The 26,626-nt window shown below is 53.0% G+C and overlaps 6 protein-coding genes across 6 annotated transcripts; 4 read left to right on the top strand and 2 right to left on the bottom strand.

Annotated features, from left to right (window-relative positions):
* Positions 1-1,615: 1,615 nt before the first annotated feature.
* On the top strand, positions 1,616-2,854 carry CTRU02_205861 (uncharacterized protein; the record flags this gene model as incomplete). Its single annotated transcript, XM_036722934.1, has 1 exon — positions 1,616-2,854. One exon carries the CDS (start codon positions 1,616-1,618, stop codon positions 2,852-2,854), a length of 1,239 nt encoding a protein of 412 aa, XP_036585232.1.
* Positions 2,855-10,019: 7,165 nt separating this feature from the next.
* CTRU02_205860 (uncharacterized protein) lies at positions 10,020-11,306 on the top strand (the record flags this gene model as incomplete). The annotated part of the gene is made up of 1 exon (XM_036722933.1): positions 10,020-11,306. The coding sequence occupies one exon, from the start codon at positions 10,020-10,022 to the stop codon at positions 11,304-11,306; it is 1,287 nt and encodes a 428-aa protein (XP_036585231.1).
* A 615-nt stretch (positions 11,307-11,921) lies between these two features.
* CTRU02_205859 (secondary alcohol dehydrogenase) lies at positions 11,922-12,620 on the bottom strand (the record flags this gene model as incomplete). The annotated part of the gene is made up of 1 exon (XM_036722932.1): positions 11,922-12,620. One exon carries the CDS (start codon positions 12,618-12,620, stop codon positions 11,922-11,924), a length of 699 nt encoding a protein of 232 aa, XP_036585230.1.
* A 708-nt stretch (positions 12,621-13,328) lies between these two features.
* CTRU02_205858 (rhomboid family protein) lies at positions 13,329-15,011 on the top strand (the record flags this gene model as incomplete). Its single annotated transcript, XM_036722931.1, has 1 exon — positions 13,329-15,011. The coding sequence occupies one exon, from the start codon at positions 13,329-13,331 to the stop codon at positions 15,009-15,011; it is 1,683 nt and encodes a 560-aa protein (XP_036585229.1).
* A 6,559-nt stretch (positions 15,012-21,570) lies between these two features.
* On the bottom strand, positions 21,571-21,894 carry CTRU02_205857 (MFS monocarboxylate transporter; the record flags this gene model as incomplete). The annotated part of the gene is made up of 1 exon (XM_036722930.1): positions 21,571-21,894. The coding sequence occupies one exon, from the start codon at positions 21,892-21,894 to the stop codon at positions 21,571-21,573; it is 324 nt and encodes a 107-aa protein (XP_036585228.1).
* Positions 21,895-23,912: 2,018 nt separating this feature from the next.
* CTRU02_205856 (l-lysine -aminomutase) lies at positions 23,913-25,648 on the top strand (the record flags this gene model as incomplete). Its single annotated transcript, XM_036722929.1, has 6 exons — positions 23,913-24,158; positions 24,216-24,382; positions 24,436-24,623; positions 24,698-24,855; positions 24,905-25,249; positions 25,316-25,648. 6 exons carry the CDS (start codon positions 23,913-23,915, stop codon positions 25,646-25,648), a joined length of 1,437 nt encoding a protein of 478 aa, XP_036585227.1.
* Positions 25,649-26,626: the final 978 nt, after the last annotated feature.

Raw genomic sequence — 26,626 nt, 5'->3', positions numbered from 1 at the left:
AGAGAGTGCCACTAAACCTGTTCAGGTGACATAATCCAGTGATAAGATCGGGGATGGCCCAGCTCTCTTTAGGAAGCTGGCCAACTACGTAGCATTGTATGGCAGGTTGGCTACTGTCAACCATCTGGTATTGAATGGAACACGGGGAAGATGGTTAGTTTCGGTAGTACACACACGTGAGATCGACCATGGCCAGTATAACTTCCGAGGTCAAGAGCAAGCTGAAATAATTACTTGGACGGTTCTTTCCCGATTACTGCCCTCGGCACCTGTGAATTGACTCTTGCTCTGACTTATGGAACAGGGAAGCTCCTATCTGGGGCACCTTCCACTGATCGGTACACTAAAAGACCTCTTGTCTCTTCTCGGCCCAATCAGATGCTGAAGAGTACTGACGAGTCACGTGATGAGGCAAAGTCACTGAGGCACGTGACACTTCGTCGTCGCAATTCCTCCGAGCCCGTGCTAGGGTGCAAAAAGGCGGATCCCAGGTCCCTTTAACCCCGTGGAAACGAGAAGCTGTCACTTTCGAGGTGATCCGGAAATTACATAACGAAGCTCTGGGGAGAGATAACCTCATCTTTCCACTTCTCCAGCTCAGGCACCTGGAGAAACAACCTCTCTAATCAGTCAATGCAACTGTTAAAAACGGTAAGTGCAGTCTTTTCTCGTCAATTGCCTCATCAGACCCAAGATTCGTCCGTCTTTTTTCCTTTTTTTTTATTTCGTCTTCTTTCACCACTTTCTTTTTGCAACACACTATTCAGAGCCCAGCACTTTCCTTCATTCCCCCCTTCCTTTGCCTCCCGCTTCATCTCAGATTAGCCCAGGCCAAACACATCCCTGGGGGACCTGCGGCAGACGACACCAGACCTAATACGTAATTCCCACTGTTGGGGATTCGGATGCACGTCGGGTGCGGTGCAGCACCGACACCTTTGCGGCGGTCGGCTGTTGGATCCGTGACGGGACCCCTTACCTTTCCTCTGCCAAAAACCCCATTGCTGTCATCTTAGTGGACTGCTGCACCTGGACTGGGCCACGACTGGACCATTGACGGCAGAAGTACCCATTGGGATTTGCTAAAGCCACCTGGTAACTTTTTTTTGCCTGCTCCTTGCCAAGCTGCCTGCATCTGAACACGACATCCAGCACGTCTTTCAATCGCGTGGTCAAACGCCTCCTTCATCGCCTTTTTTTCACTCTCCTGTCCTCTTTCTTTATTCCTCACCTTTTCTTCCGCCCCATCAACTCCTATCCTCATCTTTCATCAATCCCATCAATTCTTGCGCCCGATTCCCCTTGCGCATCCCTTCTTGTGTACGTCTCCATTCGCACTTGCCCCGGCTGCTGCCGATCATCACATCCTGTTCAAAGCTCAACCTAAATTTTGACCTCGGGCTAACCTCGCATTGAACAGCCATCTCTATCCTCTTCACACCTGTCCCATCAGTGAAGCACGAAGGCACGCCTGGATTAACCTAGGCACTCAGGGTTCTCGGTACTTGTATCCGATAACCCATCGTCTTCGAAACCCACCTTCACTACCCTAATCAACACAACCCCTTAATACCCATCGCAAAGTGAGCGCTTCGAGCCTCTCACATTAGCCAAAATGCCAGCTTCCGAGTTCCTCACTACCCAGACTATGGGCGGGTACATTGTGGTTCTTGCCATTGCCGGCGGTCTGACCTACTACTACATGGCCGACAAGAACAAAGCACAAGCTGCCAAGGGAGTCAAGCCATACGTTGAGCCGCGCAAAGATAACAATGCAAAGAAGCAGAGACAGGCTGCCTTTGCTTCACACAAGCCGGCCGCGGACGATAAGGCCTCGTCCAGCGGAGTTGCCACAAGCCAATACCTGAGCAACGATCCCGATGAGAAGATCGACAACAGCGACTTCGCTAAGCGAATGGCCACTGTCAAGGAGGGCAAGAAATTCGACGGCAAGTCTTCCGGAGGAGACAAGAAGAAGGCCAAGTCCGTCAAGCAGTCCCGTGCTGTTGAGAAGGACGAGAAGAAGACCGCCCAGGTCACTGAGGAGAAGCCTTCCCCTCCCGCTCAAGTCCCTGCCGTTGAGGCCGAGGAGGTTGAGGAGTCGTCTCCCTCCGCCTCGCCCGAGGTTGCCCCTATCGACCCCAGCGGTGTCAACGACATGCTCGAGCCCGCCGCCGCCGGTCCCTCTGTCCTTCGCCTGACTGGCACTGACAAGGAAAAGCCCAAGGCCAAGACGCAGAAGGCTCCTGAGAAGGCCGAGACCAAGAAGCAGCGCCAGAACCGCCAGAAGGCTGAGGCCAAGAAGGCTGCTCGCGAGGAGGAGGAGAAGGACCGCAGGGTCAAGCTCGAGAAGCAGCTCCGCACTGCCCGCATCGCCTCTGGCACTCCCGCCAAGGATGGCTCCCAGTTCGTGGCTGCCAACGGCAACAAGTCCGCTTGGACTGCCGAGAACTCCAATGGCGCCTCAACCAACGGCAAGTCTGCCGCTGTTCAGCCTCTGGACACCTTCGAGGCCCCGGCCAAGAACGGCACCGCGGCCCCCAGCCAGGCTGCCAACAACTGGATCTCCTCTCTCCCCTCTGAGGAGGAGCAGATTGAGCGCCTCAAGGAGGAGGACGAGTGGAACACCGTGCCCACCAAGTCCTCGAAGAAGGCCAAGAAGGACGGCCGGGCTCCCTCTCCCGAGGCCGCCGCCGCCGCCGCTCCGGCCCCTGCCCCCGCTCAGTCTCGCCCCATCGCCCAGGCCGTCCAGAAGCCGGCCGCGTCCAACGGCAAGGTTGCGAAGCCCGCTCCTTCCTACGGCTCCTTCTCCGCCCTCAGCACCGACGACAAGGAGGAGGAATGGGACGTATAAACGGTTAGACCGCTACCAACAACATTTCTCCAGGACATTCCGCCCCAGACACGCGACCCTACATCATATCCCACTTTCAGCGTCGTCTGACTGTCACTTGTTATTCTAACTGTACAATACTTCTTCCTGGAGTGCGGAACAACTGAAACTCTCACATGCATCCTCTTTCGACATCACGAAGGGGGCCGCCATCCTCGGACCGATCGCGACCGCACAAAGCGGCGGGGGCGTGGTCGGAAAAGGCACATGGCTTGCTATCGCGCACACACACAAAATAGATCTCAGCCACAGTATGAGATCTGGAGTTGGGGGAACATTGGCCAGCGGGCTGAATGATTTGCACATGCTTTTTTTTTTCTTATTTTCGGTTCCGAGACCAAATTGCTATAGGCGGGATTGTTGACGACGAAGGGTGGATGACAACGGATCACGATGTCAACGAGAGAGAGAGAGAGAGAGGAGGTATGGTCTCGGACGGAAAAAAAACAAAATGAAACCTTCCTTAGGGTGAGATTGGTTGAATCACATGGGAAACGGCCATGCACCTCAATCGTTGTGTGTTTAGCGCAGATTCCCGCGAGAGATACTTTCAATAGGTTTTCGTCCCCTTGAGCCTTGCCTACCTTTTGCAGTGACCTCGACAGTGACCATGCATCTTCCTTTAAGTACCTGTTGTCCCGGGATCGTGCCGGGTAAAAACGTGACTAGCATAAACCCCACGTTCATGCTACGTGCTCCAGTCTGTCGTCACGATCGATCTCGGCATCGGAGAAGGACGTCGTTCACCGTTGTTGGTTTTTTTTTTTTTTTTTGTGGATTTGCACGAGTCGACAAGACTAGGGTGAGCTGTCTGTCAAAGCATGTGAGAGAGAGTAGTAGACGACGTGTGGTGCCTCCATACCGATGGGAACAACTAAGGCGGTGTCCCACATCACATTCATGTCCTCCCTCCCCCCTCTCTTTCTCTCTCAACTAGCTATCCTGGAGATCGATGCCAGGTTGGCGGAGCTCCCAACGAAATCTACGATCTAGGAGGGGTTGTTTTGTGAGACATGCAACTTGTTTGTTCCTTTGGCGTCGCAGTAGAGGGGACAGGACAGGACACAGAGAGGGAGGGAGAGATCTGGAGTCCCGCCGGTTGGCGAAGGAGAGGTGGGAGGGGGGTGGTGGGTGGGATGGGCGTAGGCGGAATTGCATTAACGTAGTGTTACTAGTAGTTGTCACATACGTGCATATATACACGTGCTCAAGTGTTCTGATGGAGGGTGCGTGTGGGTGAGTGAGTGGGTAGGTGGTAGTGTGTTATTCTTTTGCATGTCTTGGGGGATGACCAGGTATACCAGCCGATTCGTGTGCGTAAGGCGGGATTGTGTGGGTTTGGAATATGGGCGGAGAGTCAAGCACGTTACGGGGTTCCTGATAGCCGCTTGATGCGTGGGCTGGGCTGGGCTGGACGGATGATGTGAGGGGACGGGATAGGTCAGGTCAGTTTGTTGGAGCGGGCGGGCGAGCGGGCATACGGGGCGGATGTTGGAACGGAGGTTCGGCAGCCCGGGGGTCTGTCTGTCTGTCTGGTCTGGGTGGGAGGTGTTTTTTTTTTTTAGGTATGGTGGTGGTGGTGGTGGTGGTGGTGGGGGTCAGTGCCGGTTGTTCGGGTGTTGATACTGTCATTGTTTATCGTTGTCTGACAGGGTGTTACCGGGAAAATTGACGGCTGGGTATCGAAGCATCGGAATGGCCGTCGGCGATGCGTAGCATAGTGGATGCTGACGTATATACATGGGGACGTCTGTGGGCGAGGAGGGTTGGTATCCGATGGATGGGGCGGGCCAAGATGTGAAAGTGAGGGGAATGTGGAAACATTTTTATGATTGTATGTGTGTGTGATGTTGCGTGTGTTTTCGGCGCAACGGTTGAGCGGTGGGTTTCCCATTTTGCGGGAGGATGGCTGGGCGACGACGATTCTCGGGAGTGATAGGAATCTATCTTGGCCACGTCGGGGCCTGGGGAGGATGTGAATGTGATAGGGCGGGATTGCGTTGCCCAGGTACTCGTAATGGCGGGATAAGCAGGTTACCAAGACGTCCAGAACAGAGACGGAAAATGCAGAGAAACTTGGAATAGTAGCTGTAACCGGGGTAAGGGTGTGTGTGTGTGTGTGTGTGTGTGAGGTAGATGTGACGAGATGGATTGATTGTGGTTTCTGTCTGAGTTGAATCGGTGTGTTGTTGTTTCTGGCTGATATGTTTGTGTATGCGTTGACGTCTGTTTGCATCTTGGCTGCCTCTGTTGGATCGAATGCTGCAGCAACAGCAACAGCAGCAGCAGCGGTGACAATAAACTCGGTCGTATATTTCAGGTGGTTCATTTTACAAACCGGACAGGAACAACAAGATTCAGGATGTTTCACGGGCCTCAGGACTCTCGGGGATCGGCAGCCGCTAGAAAATGGCGGGATTGAAGCTATGCGTTGCGGATGTACAATCTACACCAGGCACGGGGGAGATGTCCCATCTTGGCACGGGATCTTTTCAGTTGGTTCGTCATCATCAAGGTTTTTGGAAAAAAAAGAAAAGGGTAGATCTCCCTCTCCTTGTGTGCGTCTGCGTTGCTCCAAGGTTTGCTTTAATTCTTTCGTTGGGCGCGGGTTTGTTCAGCATCATCGGCGAATATGCTCCTCAGCCGCAAAGGTTAAAAGAGGCTAAGGAGAGTTTGGAAAGTATCGAGGTCTCTTTCGACGGGCAGCTTTACTTTGTGCTGCATGAAGACATGTGGTGTATCTCGGAGAAGGCAGAAGTTTACGGGTGAGGATACTTTGGAATGTACTTGCGGTAAATGAGTTGAGATGGAGGGGGCGATGAGGGGGGGTGGCCAAGGCACTAGGAACTAGGAACTAGGAACTAGGAACTAGGAACTAGGACGGCGATGTGGAGGGGAGGAGGAGGAGAGCAAGCGAGCGAGAGGGGAACGAACAGACGATATAGTATCTTTTTTGTTCATGCTTGCCGACTTGTTGGTTTGCGGTGGGCTTTTTTGATACCCTTTTTTCCCTCTCTTTGGTCGGCGATGGGATCCATGTCAACGGTAAGCCACCCTTGGAGAGGTTCAAGAAAGGTCAACCGTGGATGTTGCGTTGCGTTGCGTTGCGTTGCGTTGCGTTGCGTTGCGTTGCGTTGCGTTGCGTTGCGTTGCGTTTTACGATTTGAGTGTTTGGTACCAGGGGAGAAGGGACGCATCCCGTGCAAGATCGACGTCGAGATCCGAGTAGCCGGCTATAGTGTAGCGCGCGATACACCGTGGCCGCGTGTGCGTGTAAACCACGCCCCCCAAGATCAGTTCCTGGACGGTCCAGATGTTACGTAGTAAACGGCCCTATCGAAAATGGTCACGCCTCGAGGGAGCGGCAGCTGGAACAGGTTGGTTGTCCAAGATACCCTCCATACCTACCTACATAGTACGTAGATGGCCTGAGAGGGGGGATGGATAAAGGGGGGAGGGGTTTAAGTGTAGTGGAACAGCAGGGCATAAGGATCGATAATATCCCTCCTACGGGGGACCCTGGCCACCAACGTCCAAGATACCCCTTCTCTCCTCTGCCTTTAATCCCTAAAAGCCTAGGCCAACGAGGGATCCCGTCTACTTGATAGATACACGGTCTTATCAATGAGGAATAAATCCCTAGGGAAGACAAGAATGTACAGGGACATTGAAGAAAAAAGAAAGGTGATTTAAGGAAGAGCAAAGAATAAAAGACATTTTTGGCGCGACAAACGCTGAGACGCACGTCATGCCTCAAATCCCTCCGTCAAACAAGACATCTACAAGCAACGTCCCAGGAGAGATGGACTGGCATTAGAAACAACAGCGAACGTGCGCTAAACATGGAAGAGAGACCACGAGAAGTAAAGGCGAGAAGAAAAAAGAAAAAAAAACGAAAAGCAAGCAAACGAAGCAGGCGCCGTCGCCGCAGCCAGCACCGCCTCCGCCGTTCGACAGCCCATCGAACCAGTGGTCACTGCGGGACGTCGGAGGACGCGGGCGGCCGAGACAGGCAACGGTCTAGCTGCTAAGCGTTGTAGGCGTGTACAGAGTGAACGGTGTGTGGAAATTGGGGGGGACAATTTTATTTTACTCCTTTTTTTTTTTCTGTTAATTATTTTATTTACGAAGTATTCTCCTTGACGGATATTTCACCTCATCTCCCCCCCCTTTCGTATCCCTCTCTCTCTGGTCTGTGTCTCTCTAATATGAGGCCATTAATCTCAGTCATTGGTTCAGTTAGAGCATCATTAGTCTGGTCGTCTGGTTGCTGGACGAGAATGCCGGAGGAAAAGTCTATGTAAGAAACTAGCGATTAAAATTACGGCTCATGACGATGACGAAGACGGCAACGAAACCGACAGGCGGGCAGTATGGCCAGGTCAATAGTCAAGTTCGCGGCCGGTCACGCCTTGGACCTGTACATTGACGGACAAATATGGCACACGCCCAGCGCGCCTAACAGACCCCGTCCGAGGCGCGACGCGGCGCAAATTGGCTGAGTTGCAGATTCATATGTGCATCGTAAGTGAGAGGGGCTATTGAGGCAATGAGAGCGCTCTAAGTGTGCATGGGATTCAAGACCGAACAACGGGCCAAGTCCAGCAGGTCGGGGGTTGTCGGGGGGCGGCAAAGTACCTGGTACATTCCCCATCAGTCACTCCACCCGACCTTGAGGAGCTCTTTTCTGGGCGCTGCGCGACTTGTCGTCACCACCGTAACAGAAAGGAAAAAAAAAAAAAAAAAAAAAAAAAGATTAAAACAAAATAAAAAAAACGACTCTCAGAGTCTTGGCCGATTGGGATCTTCCGCCAGTGGCCTGTGTTGCTGCTTTCCCGGGGTTTGGGCCGGGCATTGGAGGCCTGACGGGCATATTTCGATATGCGCGCAATGTAAAAAGTGAAGCGCCCCCGCCAATTTCTTCTCCCCTTTTGCACTTTTACTCTACGTTTGCAGATTCAAACAGACAGCCAGAGGGGTACATACAGAATGGTGAAGCAGCTGCGAGTCTTGGCTGGTGCAGTAAAGTGCGGTTGGGCGAAGAAAAGAAGATTCGAGGCGGCCGATGTGGAAACACTAAGGATTCCGAATAGACGTGGAATCGCTGCGATGCACTATAATGCGTCCGCCGTCGTGGTCCCTCCCCCCTCCGCGTGGGCCATGGGGAGGGGCATCGCCTAAACAGCTACATTGGGAGTAATGTGGTAGTACTATATACTAAGTAAGAAGAGCCACGAGTAACGCAACGGCCGGGCACGGGGACCAAGTAAAGTACGTAGTACCCGCGGTGCTCCGTACACCGTCTCATACATATAGCGACCTCGATTGGACCGCACAGCACACAACATGCCGCAGGCGCAAGGCACAGGCTGCTGGCGGTGGCCTTGGAAAAGATGAATAATTGGTATCCGAACAGGGAAGGTGACGAGCCATCGTTGTCTGGGGGTATCGCATCGCTATCACTCTGCTGTCTGTCCAACGTGCCAACCTCCTCCTCCTCCGGTTCACCAAGACGTCCCAAAGGAGCCAGAAGAGGCCAGACGGCGGACGCAGAAATGCAAGCCGACTGGATGCAGGCAGGGAAGAAAAAAGAGACTCGCAGACTGGGCACACCCACAAGAGACAATTGTTCTGTATGCGTACCATGTATTCTCTAGTATACAACATACCCCACCCTGCGCCGCTCCCTTTTGCTATTGGTACACGCCGCATAGAGGGCGCCGTATCTGGTAGTTGGGACCTTACTATAGTAACCACCCCCCCCAGCGACCGAGGGCCCCATAGGAAGGGGGCAATGACGGGGGTCGAGCCCCGTCCGCTTAAACCTGTGGAGGGGGGCCGCAATCTCTTGCAGTGAATTTCCACTGGAACGGATGGGAGTTGGGAGGGGGATTTACACCATCCTCCAGTAATCGATGCTTGTACCTGGTACCTCGCACACGCCCCCCCCTCCTCTCTTCCTCCCCCAGTGCCATTCACTTTCAATCAATCGCCCGTTCCCCCCCAAAGTCCACTCCACCACCCCCCTTCGTTTCGTTGATCCAAGGCGTGGCCAGCCAGCACTCGTTGCGCATGTCCCTTTTGGCCTCCCTTTTTCGAAACGTCGTCTCCTGCACTCCCAATTCGGCTTCCATTCGCCTTGTCTCTTTTCTTTTCCGTTTGTCGTTTCTTGTGTTTCTCATTCCCCCTCCCCCAATCCGCCCGAATTGTCGACAATTCAATTCCATTGGGTGCCCCATGTGTAAGATCCAGCTCCCTCGACTTCGATTCAACTCATACTCGGCCCTCCATCGCTCACACAACGCAGAAGCCACACCCCCCGGGCATCATCAGCACCAGCAAGTAACATCATCATCATCATCGCCGTCTTCCTCATCACCCATTTAGCTGGTGCCCTTGCTTAAACCGTCCGTCCGACCGCCCGCATACTCTCACACACACACACATATACACTGGGCGCCGCCGTACGCTACAGTCACATTACATACTCGAGGTGTCTTACACCGGCTGCAGACCTAGACCCTCGTACTCGAGGCACAGTTACTACCACACGCCCCTCGAAATAGCTCGTCTGGTACCAACCTTGAAACTCTCCCGTCCGCCAACCCAAACCTCGATACTCCCGGTACCTTGGGGGGGCCGCACAGGCCGAGCCACTCTTAAAGCAATTGCGCCTCCGTACCGAAACTGTGTCTTGGGCTGCGCGCCGGTGATTCACTTCAATGGCGCTTTAAACTTCCACTGGCGCTGGCACGCGGTCCCTTTACCTAACCTCACCTATTGCCCACCCCCCCTCTCAAGTCATCGTCACCACCATACCTTAACGTCCACATTTACCTGTGAGACCTCAGCAGACCTCGCCAGCCCTCGTGGTTTGTTGCTGTCACCTTTTCTATTTCCCATCTAGAGCCTTGACGTCTTGCTCCCCCGCGAACCGCCACGAGACAGACCACACGTCAACAGCCAGACACCCCCCCGGGTCTATAACTCCCCCTCGACGACCACCATCACTCACCTTACCGAACCTGTCTTTTTTGGCTCTTTCGATGTATAGTTGCACCTCCGGCCGCCGAATACTCTCCAAACGTTGTCCCCGAGCCGGGGTTACGGCCAATCCGCCATCGTCATGTCGTTACCCGTCGCAATCCAGTCGGCCATATTCTACTACTTAGCATGCACGCCATGTAACGAGATGAAGGCGTTTAGGAAGGCGAAGAAGAAGGCAAAGGAAGAAAGAGAGGTCAAGAGACGTATAGAGATGGAGCAGCCGGGACTGTACCGCCATCCAGACCCCTTCAACACCAACCCCTACTGGGCCGAGGAGATGGCCATGGGACCCCACCTACCCAAGAAGTCGGCGAGCAAGAACCCAAGCCAGAGAGGCCTGACCAGTGCCGGCCGGACGAGTACCGCTGCGAGTTTCGGTCGTGCGAGTACTGCCGCCGACAGCACCAGCCCTGTGAGCCCGACCACCAGCGCCGAGCAAGCACGAAAACTGTCTGGTGACGGCTGGAATAGGACCCTGTATCAGCGCGAGGATGAGGAGCTGTGGGGTCACAACTTATCCGGCATGGGTCACAAGCTCATGGACAACATTGTCAAGGCAGGCAACTCGGCTGGACGCTACGTGGAGGAGAAGCTGGGCCGCGACAAGCCCATCACGGACGAAGACCGCGAGAACTTTTACACCACCCCGAGAAATCCTCCCGTCAACGACTATCACCCGCCTATTGTCGGAAGCAAACCATCTCGTCCCGACGCTCTCAAGTGGATGTTGCAACCCCCGCCGCCCGCCAAGCTTATGGAGGGCCGGGTACCTGTCACGAGGACGGGAAGCACCAGCACTGTCGCCAGCAGGAGGACAATGGCTTCTGAGGAGCAATCTCTGGACAGACTAGTCCGGGAGAAGGCCCTCAAAAAGAAGTTACGCCAAGGGGAGAAGGCCCGCCAGGAAGAGACCCCTTCTGAATCGGAGTTGATCGACTCGCTTATCGGAGCGAGATCCCGGAAGTCAACCGTTTCGAGCAGGGCCCTGTCCAACCGTAGCCGAAGTCTCTCGCTCGAGTCCGAAGTGTCTTCGGACGGTGAGCTCGTGGAGAGGCGACGAAGAGCCCGTGCTAGGCACATTCCCCTTACGCCGGAGGAGACGTCTTCGGACGAGGACGACTACGTCCCGCGCACCTGGGATTCGATAGGACATGCGAGCCCTCCCCGACGGCCCAGGCTGGAAACGATTGGCAGCTCCCGGTCCAACACCAGGCAGGCATTGAAGGCACGGCCGAACGGCACCAAACCTGACGCCGCCCCGAAAGACACGTCTGACATCACACCCAAGGCTTCGGCCAACCCTATCGTCACACTAAAGGTGGACGAGAACACACCTACCACACCTACAGTACCTACAGTATCATAAACTTTTCTGGGGACTGCACTACACCTTGACACCTTTACAACTTCCTTCGGCCCCTCTTTTTTTTTTTTTTCCTTTTTCTCTCCTTGGGGTCATTACTGCATTGTTATAAATCGGGCGGCATAGCGTTCAGGCAAGGGCATGCATTTGCATTACTGGGATAATGGATCGGCAACGGCGTTGAAATGTGCGCAAAAGCAGCAGCGGCGGCAGCAGCAGCAGCATATGGTCATTGGTTTTCTTCAATCTCGTTTTCTTGCACAAAAGGGGGGACTGGACCGGGTTGAATTGTTTCCTTGGGATGACGACGACCTTTTTTTTCTTCTTCTCTTCCGTCTGAATCCTTTTGTGTGATTTTTTGTTTTGTTTTTTCATTCATTCTTGACTTGACACTCGCCTGCACACATGGCTGCGATTGAGCTTCTACATTTCTTTCTTTTGTCCCCCTTTCGTGATGGCATGCTAGCATAAGCAAATAGGAATATGAGGGTATTATCTCTTTCCGAATCCTTTTTTTTTTTTTGGTGTCCATCCACCTGTGTCTTCCTAACCGTAAAAACATTACCGGCAACGTTTCATCGTAAGTTGTGATTGACGGACGATTATCTTCCGTCTCGCCTACAAATGCATTCCACCCTCGTTGTCGTCGTCGTCGTCCTGACCGAGACCTCTCATCCGCTCCTCCATCGCCCGACGCAGTTCCTCGTCTGTTAAACGGCCTCCCGTGCCGTTGGCCTGCTGTGCCGGCTGTGCGGGCTGCGCATCGAGCCGGATCTCGCCGTTACGTATCGTGCCCGTCTGGAACGTGCCGTCGAGCCACGCGGGATGTTGCGAAGTCGATGACGTAGTCGCCGCCGTCGTCTCTCGCCCAGCGACCCTCTCTTCCTCCTCCCTCGCAGCACCTAATCCGTTCGTAGTCGCAGTCGCAGTCGCGCCGTTCGTCGTCGTCGTCGTCGCAGCGATAGCAGCATCAGCTTCCACCTCCTCCTTACTGCGGAACTCGTTCCAGTTGTGTCCGCGCTCCTCGACCTCGGCGCGGATGAGGTCGACGCGCTCCTGCATGCGCGCGATGACGGCCTCGTTCTCGCGGATCGCCTCGACGCAGTCCTGGTCGGGCCGGCCGGCGGCGGCGTCGGCTGCGTCGAGCGTCGTGGCGGACCCTTCCGCGTACGGCTTCAGCTGCGCGTTGGAGTACTCTAGGTGCAGGATCGAGTTGCGGATCTCGAGGACTTTGAGGTGCAGGGTCGGCAGGGAGAGGTCTTTTAGGGCCTCGGCGAAGCGGGTTGGTGTTATTGGGCGGGTGTCGGCGGAGGACATTTTTTTTTTTTTTTTTGGTTCTCTGGGCCTCTCGTTTATAGGGGTGTGGTTTTGAGTTTGAGTTTGCTCTTTGAGTGGATTTCTTTTTTAGTATGATTCGTATGGAAATCGTGAGGAGGTTTGCGAGGTTTGCTGCGATTATGGACAAAGGCAGATTGGGGTGATGAACCGCGTAGTAATTTTCGGTGATCGTCGTCGCACGACTGAGCTGCCTGGTGTTGTAGTGTGACGACAGCTCCAACCGCGGGGTGGAAGGTCTAGTGGAAGGTTCCTGCGGTGGGGCTGTTGAACAGGGGGGGAGGGAAGGGGAGGTTAGCACGCAGAGGGGAGGGGTGGTGCTACAGCGTTGGTCAACCTTATCGATTACGTTAGTCCCTTTTGCAGCTCCAAAAGGTTGGTCTTTACGCGTACACCTGGTGTCGGCCGGGAACAGACCGCCGCCGAACCGTGGACGGTTCCAATTCCGTCACCCAAAGAATTTCTGGGTCCTTTTTTTTTCTCCAGACATTGAACCGCATCGAACCACCGCAACATCGATATCATCCACGAGGGCGGAAGTTTCCTCGTCACCCCCCCCCCCTCTCTTGTCGGACGGGAGAACACCGATTGCTCCCTGAGAGTAGCAGCACTTTATCGAGCTGGCGCCGGCGCATTGATGAGTCTGGAGCTCTCAGTGCGCTGCGACGACCGGCCCAGGCTCCAGGAGCCATGAATACCTCACTCGGCCTCCTCCCTTCGCGATCCCTCCTCCAACTCGGCCTGCGATCCGCCTGTCGCCGCGCCGCAGCGACATCTACCCCCAGCGCCAGCGTCTCTTTGGCGTCCCGGTTCCTCTCGACATGTACCTCCCCTCGTACCGCTAGCAGACCGCCGTCATGGTCGACGACACTGCACCGTAACCTATGGCCCTCGGCAGCAGCCAGGGTGACACAACGATACGCCTCCTCAGCCGCGAAAGAACCGGTTATCAGAGAATACGAGGACCTCCCGCTAGGATACAAGGACAAGAACGGTCTGCGCTTCAGGGATACAGATCTCTCCGCCGCCGAGGTCAAGACCGTCTTCGGCCCCGGTATCAAGCCCAATGCCGCCAACCGGCTGCTGCGCATTCTGCACGGCAGACGTGTGGCGGGAACCCTCGATGATCCGTCTTTCAGCATCAACACCGCCGCTTTCACCGCCACACAGCGCGCTGCCGCGCTGGAGTACCTCCGCGAGAATGTCCCCGTCGATGAGATCCTCAACGCCGGCCTGCGCGCCGAAGACGAGCTTGCGCAGCTGGAGAAGGAGCTCGCTGGGGAAACTGAGGATAGCTCCACCGAGACTTCCTGCACCAAGTCTCTCAAAGACAAAGACACCGGCGAGACCGCCATTAAGCCGGACCCCGTGTACGGGTACAGCGTCATGGACGCCATCCGCACCAAGAACCAGGCCAAAGCAAAGGCGGAGGAAGAGCGTCTCGCCAAGGAAGCAGAGGAAAAGGGTCTCCCGCCGCCGGGAACCGTCTCTGGTCCGCTTATCGAGCGCCCGCCCATGAGCCCGCGTATGCAGAAGTGGATGGAGGAGGGCACGTCTGACCTCGAAGCCCCGCCGCCGCTGTCCGTCTTCGAGCGCATCCTCCCCTCCGCCGCCGTCGTCCTCCTCATGATCGGAATCTTCTCCGCCTTTGCAATGGTATACACGCCTCCCCGCGAAGTCGACCGTCTCTTCCCCGAGGTGACGGCATCAACGGCGACGGTCGGAGCGCTGATCGCTCTTAACGCGCTCATCTTCGTAGCATGGCGCGTCCCGCCGCTGTGGAAATTCCTCAACACAAACTTCGTCCTCGTCCACGGCATGCCGCGCGCCGTCACCATGCTCACGGCCAACTTCTCCCACGTCTCCCTGAGCCACATCTTGCCCAACATGCTCGGTCTATGGTTCGTCGGCACGGCGCTGCACGACGAGGTCGGCCGCGCGAACTTCCTCGCAATCTACTTCTCCTCCGGCGCCGTCGGCCTGCTCGGCAGTCTCGCCGTGTACACCCTCCGCGGCCTCCTGACGGTCTCCACCATTGGCGCGTCGGGCGCCGTGTTCGGCGTCGCGACCGCCTACTTTTGGATGCACCGCTTCGACTCGTTCAAGGTTCTCGGGTTCCCGCCCGACCCGATGAACGGGCCGCAGGGTCTGGGCTTCATCGGCCTGATCCTCGGCGTGCACGTTTACGCCATGTTTAGGCGCGGCAAGCAGACTATCGATTTGACGTCGCACTTGTTCGGCATGCTTGCGGGCCTGGTCGGCGTCGAGCTCGTCACGCGGCGGAAGGAGAAGACTGAGGGGGAGCGTGTGGAGAAGATGAGGGAGGATCTGGTGAAGGACGCGCCGCCTCACGACGAGGATGTCAAGGCGTAGTATAGGTTGTTTGGTTGTTGGTTTGGTGTGTTATATTTTTTTGTATAATAAGATGAGATAGACTGCATCATGCTGGGTTTAGATTTGCGTCATGAAAACCGACTACCCTTCTGGATATTCGAGTCTGGGAATATGTGTGGTTGGGGTGTATATAGTGTATACGATACCTTTGGACCTGGTCCGCTCAGAGACGTGAACGTGTTTGTCTGTTTTGGCAGTGTAGTGACTTACTCTTTTGATGAGATTCAGATGTACCTTGGAAGACGGTCCTAGCTACATTGTAAGGAGAGAGATTCATAGTGCGCTGGTTTGAAGATATACACCTTATCGGTTCTGTCCGCCGGTATAGAAATTCAGTAGCCTTCTGGTCTATTGGGAGTGTAACTGCCAATCACAAGGTAGTGTCGTGGTTACATGGTAACCTATCAGATCCAACATATTCCATGTACGATCCGACATCTCGTCCATCAACGTAAAACTCACAAGCTTGGCTTAGCTGTGTCCTTCATTGGAAGCCTAGTGCGCCGAGTAAATATTCGTGACGGTGATCTTTTTGGTCTTTGTTCCTAGCGAGGATTATTTCATGGTTTTGTGATGATTATGTCGTCTTGCATTATTGAAAGTCTGTGGGGATAGTGATATCCGGAGAAAAGCATTGTTTGATGTCACGCGTCGAGAGAAGAGTTATGGGGATTGTATGGTAAATATCATGGAGGCGGGTTACTGGAAGTGTCGAGGAAGGTTAAAGGATGCAGATTTTCGTCATCGCTGGAAGAACGACGGCACCCAAAGTCCCCCTGTTCCCCCGTTGCCTCGCCGGTGTTGACCCTAATCAGTTACGGTTTTGTGATTTTAGTGTTTTTATATTTCGATTTTTAAGCAGATGCACGATCTTGATATATAGGGCAGTTGATGTCAAAAGGCCCCATAGGTTTATCAGCCTGTTGTCGTCCGTAGTGACGTTGATGTTTATGAGTGCGTTATCATCAACCGGTTCTGGTTGAGCGTTCAAATTAACATGTCGTTCTGTGCCACCATTAGAGTTGAACTGGCAACTTGACATCCAGTACCACTGGTGTGTATCTGTAGTAGCGGCATCCACCCTTTTGCTAGTGAGCTCCAAATCTATGAATTCTATTTCCTCGTCCGACAAGCAGGATATATCTTCACATTACTGGACTTCAGCCTCGAACCGAGGTTTCTTTAACGTCAAGCTTCTCTGTAGTACATCGGGGTGTTTATCTCACGAACAGGTTGAGATTTACTGGACAAACGAAACGATTGACATTATATCTTGATGTCGTTTGCTTTTGATGTTGGGTGTCTAAAGATTGCTGCCTTTTCCGGTTGGGAGGAAATTGTATCTCGTCGAATGGTACCTGGCTTTACAAACTATCACGCTTCAAGCCCACATTCGTCCAGATATTCAAGAACGTAGAACTTTGGAAAGTATCGTGCTGCCACTGTCTTATTGGATGAACTGCCCATGTATCTGTGGCCGGTTGGCATTTGATTAGATATACACAATGAGATAACACATTTACAGCGTTTCCGTCGATCTCGTTGATAAATTTTGGCACACTAGAGTCGTAAGATTTTAGCGGAATAATAATGCTAGTGAGAGCTGCGATACTCTGCTTAATTTCCCCAGGCGTTGGTCTCTTCGAAATACAGGGTGACGGTGCTCGGAGATGAGGAGAAATCTCCCTTATGGAGTGCCGACACCGACGTTGACATGAGGTGCCTTGGAGTGAAGTGTCCTTGGGATATTATCGGTAGCACACTTGACTTCCTCCACGCTTGTGATGCTCGAGATCGATACGACACTTCCGATCATTGAGCTGTTCCAGAATAGCCGGCAGGCTTCCTGTCCTCACCAGGATGCGGGCTTGCGGGCTAGATTCGGTCGGTGACTATCAGATAACGCGGCGAAAGCTTGGTCAAGGTCTCCTCTGCTGCTCACAATACGATATTGGCTTGCCAGAAATGACGCTCGCCGTTAGCCTGGGCAACTCTTGGTACCTAATGCTATGATTATGGTTTATAATTTCTCAAAAGAGTTTCGGCTGTAGAATGCAGCGTAAAACCAAGTAAATAATTCGAAATGCATAGCCAAATACCTTTGCCGTAACTTCTTCCACGACTTTGACTACTTTACATATTCTTCCAGTGACGGGACTTGGGCCTTGTGTTTAAGTCTTCATCCCAAGCTCGGCCGTATGTAAATCGCCACCCAGCTCGAGTACATCTGCCAGTTGCCAACATATGAGCGATAGCCGACACTAGGGAAGAATCAACGGTATGTAGAATTACTGCACAGATGCCCGTAAAGTCTTTCGTTACGGGCGAATGAGATCACAATAAACCTATACACGTCAAGGCTACGTCAAAGATATATGTTGAGTTTCCAGCCAATGTGCAAGCTCGGCTACTGATGAAAGTCTAAACAGACGACGCGTATTGATCATTTGATGTGTACTGACCACTGAGAATCAGCATATGCGAGAGTTTATTGTTAAGAATTTATAGTCTAATATTTGTACTGGGCGAATCGCGGAAGATTAATCTGTAGGCTGAGCATGAGTGCAAAACGTTATTAGAACATATGATTTTTTCAGAATTGGCGAGAATTTATCATATCAGAATCATAAATGGTAGGTGCAAAAATGCGGAACAAAAACTCCGATGAAGGCTCAAAAACAATGCGGTAATCTCGGTTAGAGATGAAATGCCAATACGCTATGAATAGAAATAACTATGAGATGGCAAGAAAACAAAAGAAATCGCTTCATCATTTGTGGTTCGTTCTTTGCACAAACAACAGGATCGTGGGCGAGATTAAAAGCGCAAAGTACGATTTAAAACATTTTCTTGTTTCGCTGTGCACTCCCCGCCGACGCAGGCAACCCGAATATGAAATTACAAAAGAGACTCGAATTGGTCAAAAGGACAAAGGAACTCCCAATGGCGGACTCCTCAAACACGAAAGCCCAGTCAGTGTTGGGGGAATGTGCTATGACATGCGATGTCCGAGTAAGGTGTGCTTCCAGTGACTAAACTAGACTGGTGATTTCCGAACAACGCAATGAGCAATAGAGGCCTGCCACGTTTCCCAGTATAAAGTCGAATCAGACTGGAATGAAGGATGCTGCCAAAAATCGACACTCATGTTTTCGGACGCCGCGGGAGAATGAGGCGAAAGAAAAGACAGTTTAAGACAAGTCAAGAGAACGTTTTTCGATCAGAACCGATCAAATCTCGGAAAAAGAAAAGCCACTGTATTAAGCTGCCCAATTAAGCGTCTTCAAGTTGCAAGGGAGACCAAAGTACAAAGTCAGAAACAATCAACGAGTTACACGTGTGCCCCTGGATCACATCTCAACAGTAGTCCATCTGTCTGTTCTTGGCGGCTGTCTATCCAGCCTCCTTTTTCTAAGCTTCAACAAAATGCCAGCCTTGGCACGCATACACGCAAGGAGTACAGCCCGAGCAAGTCACATGCCTTGGAATCGGGACCGCCTTTGTCGATCAGATCATACTGATGGAATGAAATGTGTAGAATCGACAAAGGCGCGGTCCGAGGCCACCAGCGTCTTAAACAGGGTGACATGAATCCGACCGGTTCCTATCACTTGCATAAATTTAAAATAGCTGCCATTTGCATGGTAGCATCGTGTGTTTGAAAATGACAACAAAATGTGCGTTTGTCCCTAGCAGTTTTTGACCCTTGGCTTACTACGTGACTAGCGGGCCGCGCCGAAACTCTCTTCTCTGCTGCTAATGGCAATAAAGCCATCAGCAAGGCCGTTGACTCGGCCGAGCCTACGGCTTCACTGTTGTGCGTCCTTAACGGTGGAACTAGATCCTGTGTTTCAAGACCCCGGTTTGCCGCGTTCACGTACCCAATTCTAATGTGAACATACCACTACTAACCATCTCACATAACATCTTTTTGAACAGTGTCAATGGCTAAACGTTCATCCAATTCCTGATCATCGTATTATGACATCAAAATCCAACACTGTTTGACGATCGAGACCCCCAGCAACTCTCTTTTGAGATACATAGAGTGAAATCCTCCATCCTAACGCCCTTCTCCCCAAAGCAGTATCTCACCGATAGGCTAACCCAACTCATCCCCGTAGCTCGCAAGGTTATGCCATGTCATACTCCTCTATATGTAGGTCACAATGCAGCAAGGTCGTGGGTCAAGCGCCCGAACAGGAAAGACGGCGGTTCATAACCTGCTTTCTTATTGCCGCAGAGGCCCAGTAACCGAGACACGACAAGAAGACTATGCTTTGTGTCTTCGAACCCTTCAGCACCTTTTTTCCACGATCGGTAAAAGCAGCGACGGGGAGCCCTGAGTTGTGGCCGGGTTCAATCACTAGCCTGCTACACCCCGGATATGCCGACCCTCTCATATCAGTATTTGTTCCCCCCCCCTCCCCAGCCAGTAACCGCCAAGGGAGGCTTGCCCGAGGGGAAGTGAGTGAGAGAGTTGCAGCAATGTCTTTGGGCTCTGGGCTTCGGGCTGTGATTAGGCAGAAAGTACTCAGTTTGTTGCCGAAGCCATCTTTTGTCGCAGAGTTCCCAATTCCCACCAATGTTTCTTCTCCGGCGCCATCTCCGACGTCCATCATTGTTGCGCATCTTTCAGCCCCCCGCCTCCCTCCGAAGGAGCGAACTGAAATAGACGCTATGCAGAAGCAGTTCCTATACCATAAGAGAATCCACCCGTTCCACCCCGGCAAGTGACACCTTCCTTGTCAAGCGGAGTCCTCAACTTACCACGCCCAAACTGCCATGAACACCGTAAGAGCATGGTTGACAACAGAAAAACTGGACCACCAAGTCTTAAACCCGGGCTTGTATCGTCCGACCTCGCTGGCAAGCCCACACCACCGACACCCTGTAAGGCATGGTGAACGACCCGGATGGAACTTCCGGGGATCTCAGATGCGCAACTCGCGAAGCACGGATGCGCTCGTTAAAGATATGCGATCCATGCTAGCGAGGGTAAAGGCGACTAGTACCGGCTTCCGGTGATATTCCCCTCAAGGTTGAGTGGCCTGATGGAACATATGAGAGGCCGCCACAAACGGGCCGGCCGCTTTATCGCGGTGCCCACATACTTCCACGAGCACGGGATAGAGAAGCATGCCAGAATGATGCCCAACCGCAGCTACGCTCAGCTATGCGTCGTTGGGTGCTGGGGGGCGGCTGAGAAGAGCTGAAGTAAAACGTGCGAGGACGTTCGACATGCGGTGTATCATATGGCCCCCCTTGAGGGCATTATTGGTCTGTCTCCAGGGCTTATCTCGTCATACGATCCACGACCGCTCCAACCGCATGGTCATCGAACCTGTGGGCTCGCCGGTTTCGATGCTGCTGCCTGCGTTCAGATAACCCAAGTGCAACGCTGTCATCGGCCAACCATGTTTGGCCGGGTGCTTCACCGGTGTGGCCAACGGTGTGGCCATGCCAGTGAATCCACCAACATGAGCCTGCCTACGATCCCTGTAGACTGAGGTGGGAAATAAGAAAAGAGCCGATGGCCCCGGCCCCTGGTCCAGGACATTTCGATTTACACATTCACCAGCCACTTCCATGCTCGGTTCGAACACAACCACTGAACGAAACAGCAGCTAACCGGAGCCACGAAGGTAATGCCGGCGAGAAAGGCTACTGTTCAGCGGACGCGCCCACGCCGTCCGTCGCCCAGAACGGCTTGGCTTGCAGGATTACCGACCAATGTGGCCAGGATGACTACGGCATAATAGCATCCTATATAGGTACCGCCGTTTTAAGGGTTACAAAGCCTTCCAAGACATGCCGCAACAGTTGAAACGAATCTACCAGTACCAAAACCGAACTGTGTGGAGGGCAGGCGTAGATATGTCATCAAAAGGGAGCCAAAGCGTGACCATCGTTACTTTCAGTGAATATCGCCATGGTGATCGTGACGTTGAAGGAGCCGATCGTGTCGGTAAACTGCCCTGGGATTATTCCTCCCAGAGACGATCCGCTGGAGAAGCTTGGAGTCAGGGCCTGGATACCCTGAAGTTTACAGGAGTTGTAGGCCAGACTTACACGCTGAATACGAGGGTCAAGTTAAAGACATCCCCGAGCTCGATGTGCTCGCATACCTTGGCAGCAGACCCCGGACCACAAGAAGTACCAGCTCAAGAACCTGTAAGCACCCTGCATTAGATCATACAGCATTTGCAGACTTAGGGTGGATGGGAGGACTCCCTATCGCGTACGCCCAAGGTGAAGCCCTAGTGCTAGAAGCAGGGAAAAGTCTCACAGCTTCTCTCTGGGAGCTTCGTTACCCTAACTCTGATTAATACACATACAAGGAATAGAAAGACACCAATGGTGACAAGGTGAACGAGGACCGCCCTCGTCCAGTCGAATCTCTTCGTCACGAACCGGAGCAAGACTACCGATGCCTCCCCTATGGTGCAGATACCCGTTACCAACCCCTTCTTTCCGCCAAACCAATGGTTGGAAGCCGCCAATGCGCTTTGCTATTAATGCCGCTGCAGTCGTAAGTTTAGGTGCGCCAGATCAGCTCGCCGATGGCTATTGGTGAGCATACCGGCTCTAGCTCCGGCAGTGGAGAAGAAGCAAAGAAAGGAAACCGCCAGTACTGGCTGCTGAAGGCAACGCCAAGAAACGACGCGCAGTAGACCGTCGTGGCGGATGCCAGTAGCCATCGGGGGGCCAGACTTGTCAAACCACACGTCAAACGGGCGGCAGAGAATAACCGCGAGGAAGCCAGAGACGGAAGTAAATTCCAGGAGGTGTACGTATTAGTCCCAGCCGGAAAAGCTGGTTCTTCTTCCAGTTGACATGAAAAGATACGCACCGTCGTCATCAAAACCAAACGTTGGGATCATGGGTGCCGTCCACCCCACAAGGACTAAACCATGTCATGCAGCTGTGATCCACAGAACTCGTCTGAAAGTACCCAGACATGGCCATTGAGAGGGTGGCATGCCGGAGACGGCTAGGTCTGGGGCAGTGTTGTGTGCATTATGCCTGCCGGACAGACGCCTGGCGTGGGACGCAACCTGGACGAATAGACTTGTGACGCGGGCACGCTCGAAAAGGAACGTAGAAAGCTTGTGAAGGGTTCAGTAGTACTCTATACCTGTTGAGGAGGGCTGAAGGCGCTCTGGGAGCCTTTGACTGATGAGTTACTGTGGTGTCCACGGCTGAAGCACCATCACGCTGAGACAGGTATTGCTGTGTATAGATCGAGCTGAAGGCGCTTTTTGACACATGCTACTACAAACGAGTTATGATGCTCGAAGCTTTGTTGCAGTCTCATAGAAGCAACGATTTTGGAACTTGGGGTTATACAACTTGACGTACTCCCTACGAGGATAACAGATTATAAAGATGTCCCTTCATCTTTGGACTTTCAAGAGTCCTGTCACAGACCATCATGCTCTTCATTTGCACTGTATTCTCTGCGCAAGGGTTGGTATGGTTCATGATGGTTCGGGTGTTGGTTGGAGGGTCTATTCGAGCCCGCCAAGCAAGCAATCCAGTTGCAGATTCCGTGCCGCCGACAGAGACCAGGTTATTCAGCCCCATGGCAAGCACGCACTTTAAGCCCCCACCCCGGTGAAAGCCAATAACCCTTTTCGGCGTAGCGGTTGTAATATGGCAAGCAGACGTTGGTCCCAAAGCGGGTTCCAACGTCCTGCTCCTGATTGCTGCGGCTGATTATCCTCTCTCTCTCCGCACCTCAGCCGCCCATGGAGACAGAATCCGATTTAGAGGGACTTTGCTTGGCCAAAGACGAATGTTGCTTGAAAACCAGAGTCGGTGAGCGGACAATCGGTCTTGGTTTGTCTTGGGAGACGGATTACCTTGGCGAGACCCCCCCGTTCCGCGTTGGAGATGTTGGTGGAATTAGGATATGACCAACTGAACATCCATTGGCTATCGGCCTCTCGTCGTTCATATGAGCCTTTTTTTTCTCCACGTTGGTGTGTAGGCAAACATTTCTCGATTCGGAGCCGAAACATAGGAGGGAGATGTGATGCGCGGTTCATCGACGTGCCACTTGCGCAAGACGTGCGTGACTAGGGTCTCAATGTTCGCCTTTCGTCCACGTTTCATGCAGAAGATTGGAGTTACCGCCTGGTCTGACTGTCCGGGAGGACGGTCTGAGTGATTGATTCCAGGTAGAAGAAACAGGGGACCTCCGTAGAGTTACATGTGGCCACTGGGAGGAAGCTGGCAGGCCGGGAAGTTCCAGCAAACAAAAGAACCTCCTACGGGTACCGTACCTTGGGGTTACCAGTTCGGGAGTGCGAGTAGGGATGCCGATATGAATAGGCGATGCTATGGAGCGGGGTTGGGCTGGGTTGGGTGAAGCCGTTGAGTTGTCTATCAAAGTCGGGCGTCTCCAGAAAGAGCCCAGAACAAAAAGGACATGTTCATATTCCCCCCCAGTGTTTGCTTCCACGTTGAAAGTGTTGATTCCTTTTGTGATTGGAACAATCTCTCGACACCGGCACGTCATGCGTCGTGCCGTTTTGCATGATATCAAATGTGGTAATACTTCCAAAAGCGCTTCCCATTTTGGGGGCCCCTTTTTTTTCCCTCTTGCCATGTCTTACCCCGACTTGCCATATCATACCTCAGTCTTCCTCATTCTCGACAGTTAGAGAACGTCTCGCTACCCCTCTATCTCGGTTCTCGTGTTACCAGCTTAAGCGCTATCAGTAAGCGCGCCCGCAACACGACGCATTATCGAATTCACTTGGAGAAGAAGCAGGCTATCAGGTGATACTTTGGCAGAATCAGGGGCCAGCTGGTCTATTATCTGCGACTATCTGGTGGCCAGACCTGTAAGACAGGATGATGTCCACGAGAAACATGGCAGTTGCTGCAGCCCGTTCGACCCGAATAGGTCGTATCCATGGTATCTGCAGGGTCGCAACTTTCTGTCACATGCAGACTGCCCACGCCGCGCTTTCAGAGAGGGTTGTAGAACGCCCCCTGGTTCATGACCTCGCCGCACATCGTACGAGACCGGCTCCCGAGCCAGTCGATGAGTTTTGGCGCAAGGTACCTGGCTGGGAGAATGTGACAGTGAACGAATTCATCAGCTATCGATGGAGTGTAAGGCTGAAATAGCCCATGAACTGACATTATGGCAAACTGACGCGGTGTGTTTAGGTCAAGAACCTGGTTGAAGGACCAAAAAAGTTGCGCAACTTTCTCGAAAGGGTTTTGCCCAAGGAAGTTCCTGCTCTTGGCAATACCGAGAAAATGGAAACCCGCGAACAGCTGGTCCAAGACGTCTTTGACGGGGTTTCGGATGCAACCATGTCTGTTCGTGTAATGTAAGCTACTTACTCCTCGAGTGTTGGAGCTCAACTAACACTGACTGTGATAGGCCGTACACCCTTAGCCGCATCAACTGGAGCAATCCTCGTAATGATCCCATATTTAGACAATTCATACCAACCCGCACAATCATGCAACCTGACCACCCAGGGCTGGTGCTTGACTCGTTGGAAGAGAAAGCAGACTCGCCTGTTGATGGCTTGGTTCACCGATATCCTGATAAGGCTCTGTTTCTCCGTAAGCCCAACCAGAACTGCAATGCTATCTTATAAAACTTCCGTGTCCACTTAACATCGGTTGACAATTCGAAGCTCTCTCCGTCTGCCCGACCTACTGCATCTTCTGCACTCGCTCTTATGCGGTCGGCGCCAACACCGAGAGCGTCGAGAAAGCATCCCTCAAGCCGGGGCGCGCACGATGGGAGGAGGTATTCGCCTACATCGAGCGCACGCCAGAGATCCAGGACATTGTCGTCTCGGGCGGAGACTTCATATCAGCTCCTACCTCACCACATCGAGATGATTGGCGACCGACTGATCTCGATACCTCACATCCGCCGCTTCAGATTCGCTTCAAAGGGCCTCGCCGTGTGTCCAACCCGCATCCTGGACCCCAACGACGTCTGGACCGACACAATCATCTCGGTCTCGGACAAATCACGCCGAGCCGGCAAGGCCATGGCCCTCCACACGCACTTCAACCACCCGAACGAGATTTCCTGGATTACAGAGAGAGCCAGCCGACGACTATTTGAAGCAGGGGTGATGGTACGGAACCAGTCGGTCCTGCTGCGGGGGATCAACGACGACGTCGCGACGATGTCGGCTCTGATCCGGAAGCTGGCAGACAACAACATCTTCCCGGTAGAGACTTTCTAACCTCTCTGCAAAAAAACTTACCAAAGTGGTGCTGACTGTCTGTCCCCCTAGTATTACGTCTACCAGCACGACATGGTGCGGAAATCAGAGCACCTTCGCACGCCGCTGCAGACGATCCTCGACCTGGAAGCCGGCATCAGGGGCACGATTGCCGGGTTCATGACGCCGCAGTTCGTCGTCGACCTCCCCGGGGGCGGCGGCAAGCGGCTGGCGAGCACGTACAGGTCGTACGACCGCAAGACGGGCATATCGACGTTTGCGGCACCGGCCGTGACGGGTCGCGACAAGGAGAACAAGGTGTACGAGTACCACGACCCGATCGACTCGCTTGCGGGCCGGCGAGACTCTGGCGTGAGGGAAGTCGAGTTACAATCATTGGACTGAGTGGACTGGTTTTTGAAAAGTTTGCAAAAATGCTTTTTCTGTCTTTTTTCCCTTTATTGTTGGAATTTTATGAGGGACATGTTTGCGTTACAGCCAAGTGGTGGTGCAACAACAAGGGGCGGAATCAGCAGTTTAGCCGCGTCTCACAGAAGAACTCGTCGATTGCTTCAACGGCGTGCCCGAGACCAACTTCCCGAGTCTCTTTTAGTGCTCCTCGAGACGGCGAGTTGCTGTTGTTGATGTTGGAGTTTGGCTAGCTACTGGTTACGTCTACGTAAGGGGTTATGCAAGGCCGGGTGCTCTGAGTTGTACATATTAAGGGTATCTGCGGGATGGAAAAAGAAAAAAAAAAGTGTGTATTCCAAGTATTTATACTCATATGTTGAGGATTGCAATGGAGACTATAGAAGACGGCTGTTACGGAGCAGTAAGAACACTAGTATATGATTCTCACTTGATGAGGCTTCGACCGTTTCGATGAGGGGTATCTCATGGTGTTCTAAGCCGTTCAGCCTACAGCAATCGTGACTGAAGGGATATATCATGTTGTAGCAATCGTTTGTTGTCTCAAACATCACCTCCGCTCTTCCAGATGGTTGCTGAGTGATTGCTCATGATGGAGATCTCACTTCATTCATACAACTACTACAAAGATGCAAAATTCCCTCATACCGCCAGAATTTCCTCAAACGCCAAACGTAATGATAAACAGAACCAAAAGAAGCAGTGCTGCACGAAACATATCGACTCCAACAAGTGCGGAGTGGCAGAAGAATCCCCAACTGGAGGGGGCGCGGCAAGTGATCTACACCATGACGTCGGCTCAGGTGATGACCCAAAATAAGTTCCCATCACCCGTCTGACCGCTGGGAACAGGGACACCAGGCAAGAACCAAACCGAGAATTCTGACAAGAAGGAAAACCCGGCGACGAACGAGGACAAGTTGTGATCTGTGCCGTTGCCCATGGGATCGACAG

This window comes from Colletotrichum truncatum (assembly GCF_014235925.2).
Source record: "Colletotrichum truncatum strain CMES1059 chromosome Unknown Contig_0003, whole genome shotgun sequence".
Classification (NCBI taxonomy): Eukaryota; Fungi; Ascomycota; class Sordariomycetes; order Glomerellales; family Glomerellaceae; genus Colletotrichum; species Colletotrichum truncatum.
This window is presented reverse-complemented; position numbering and strand designations above follow the sequence as displayed.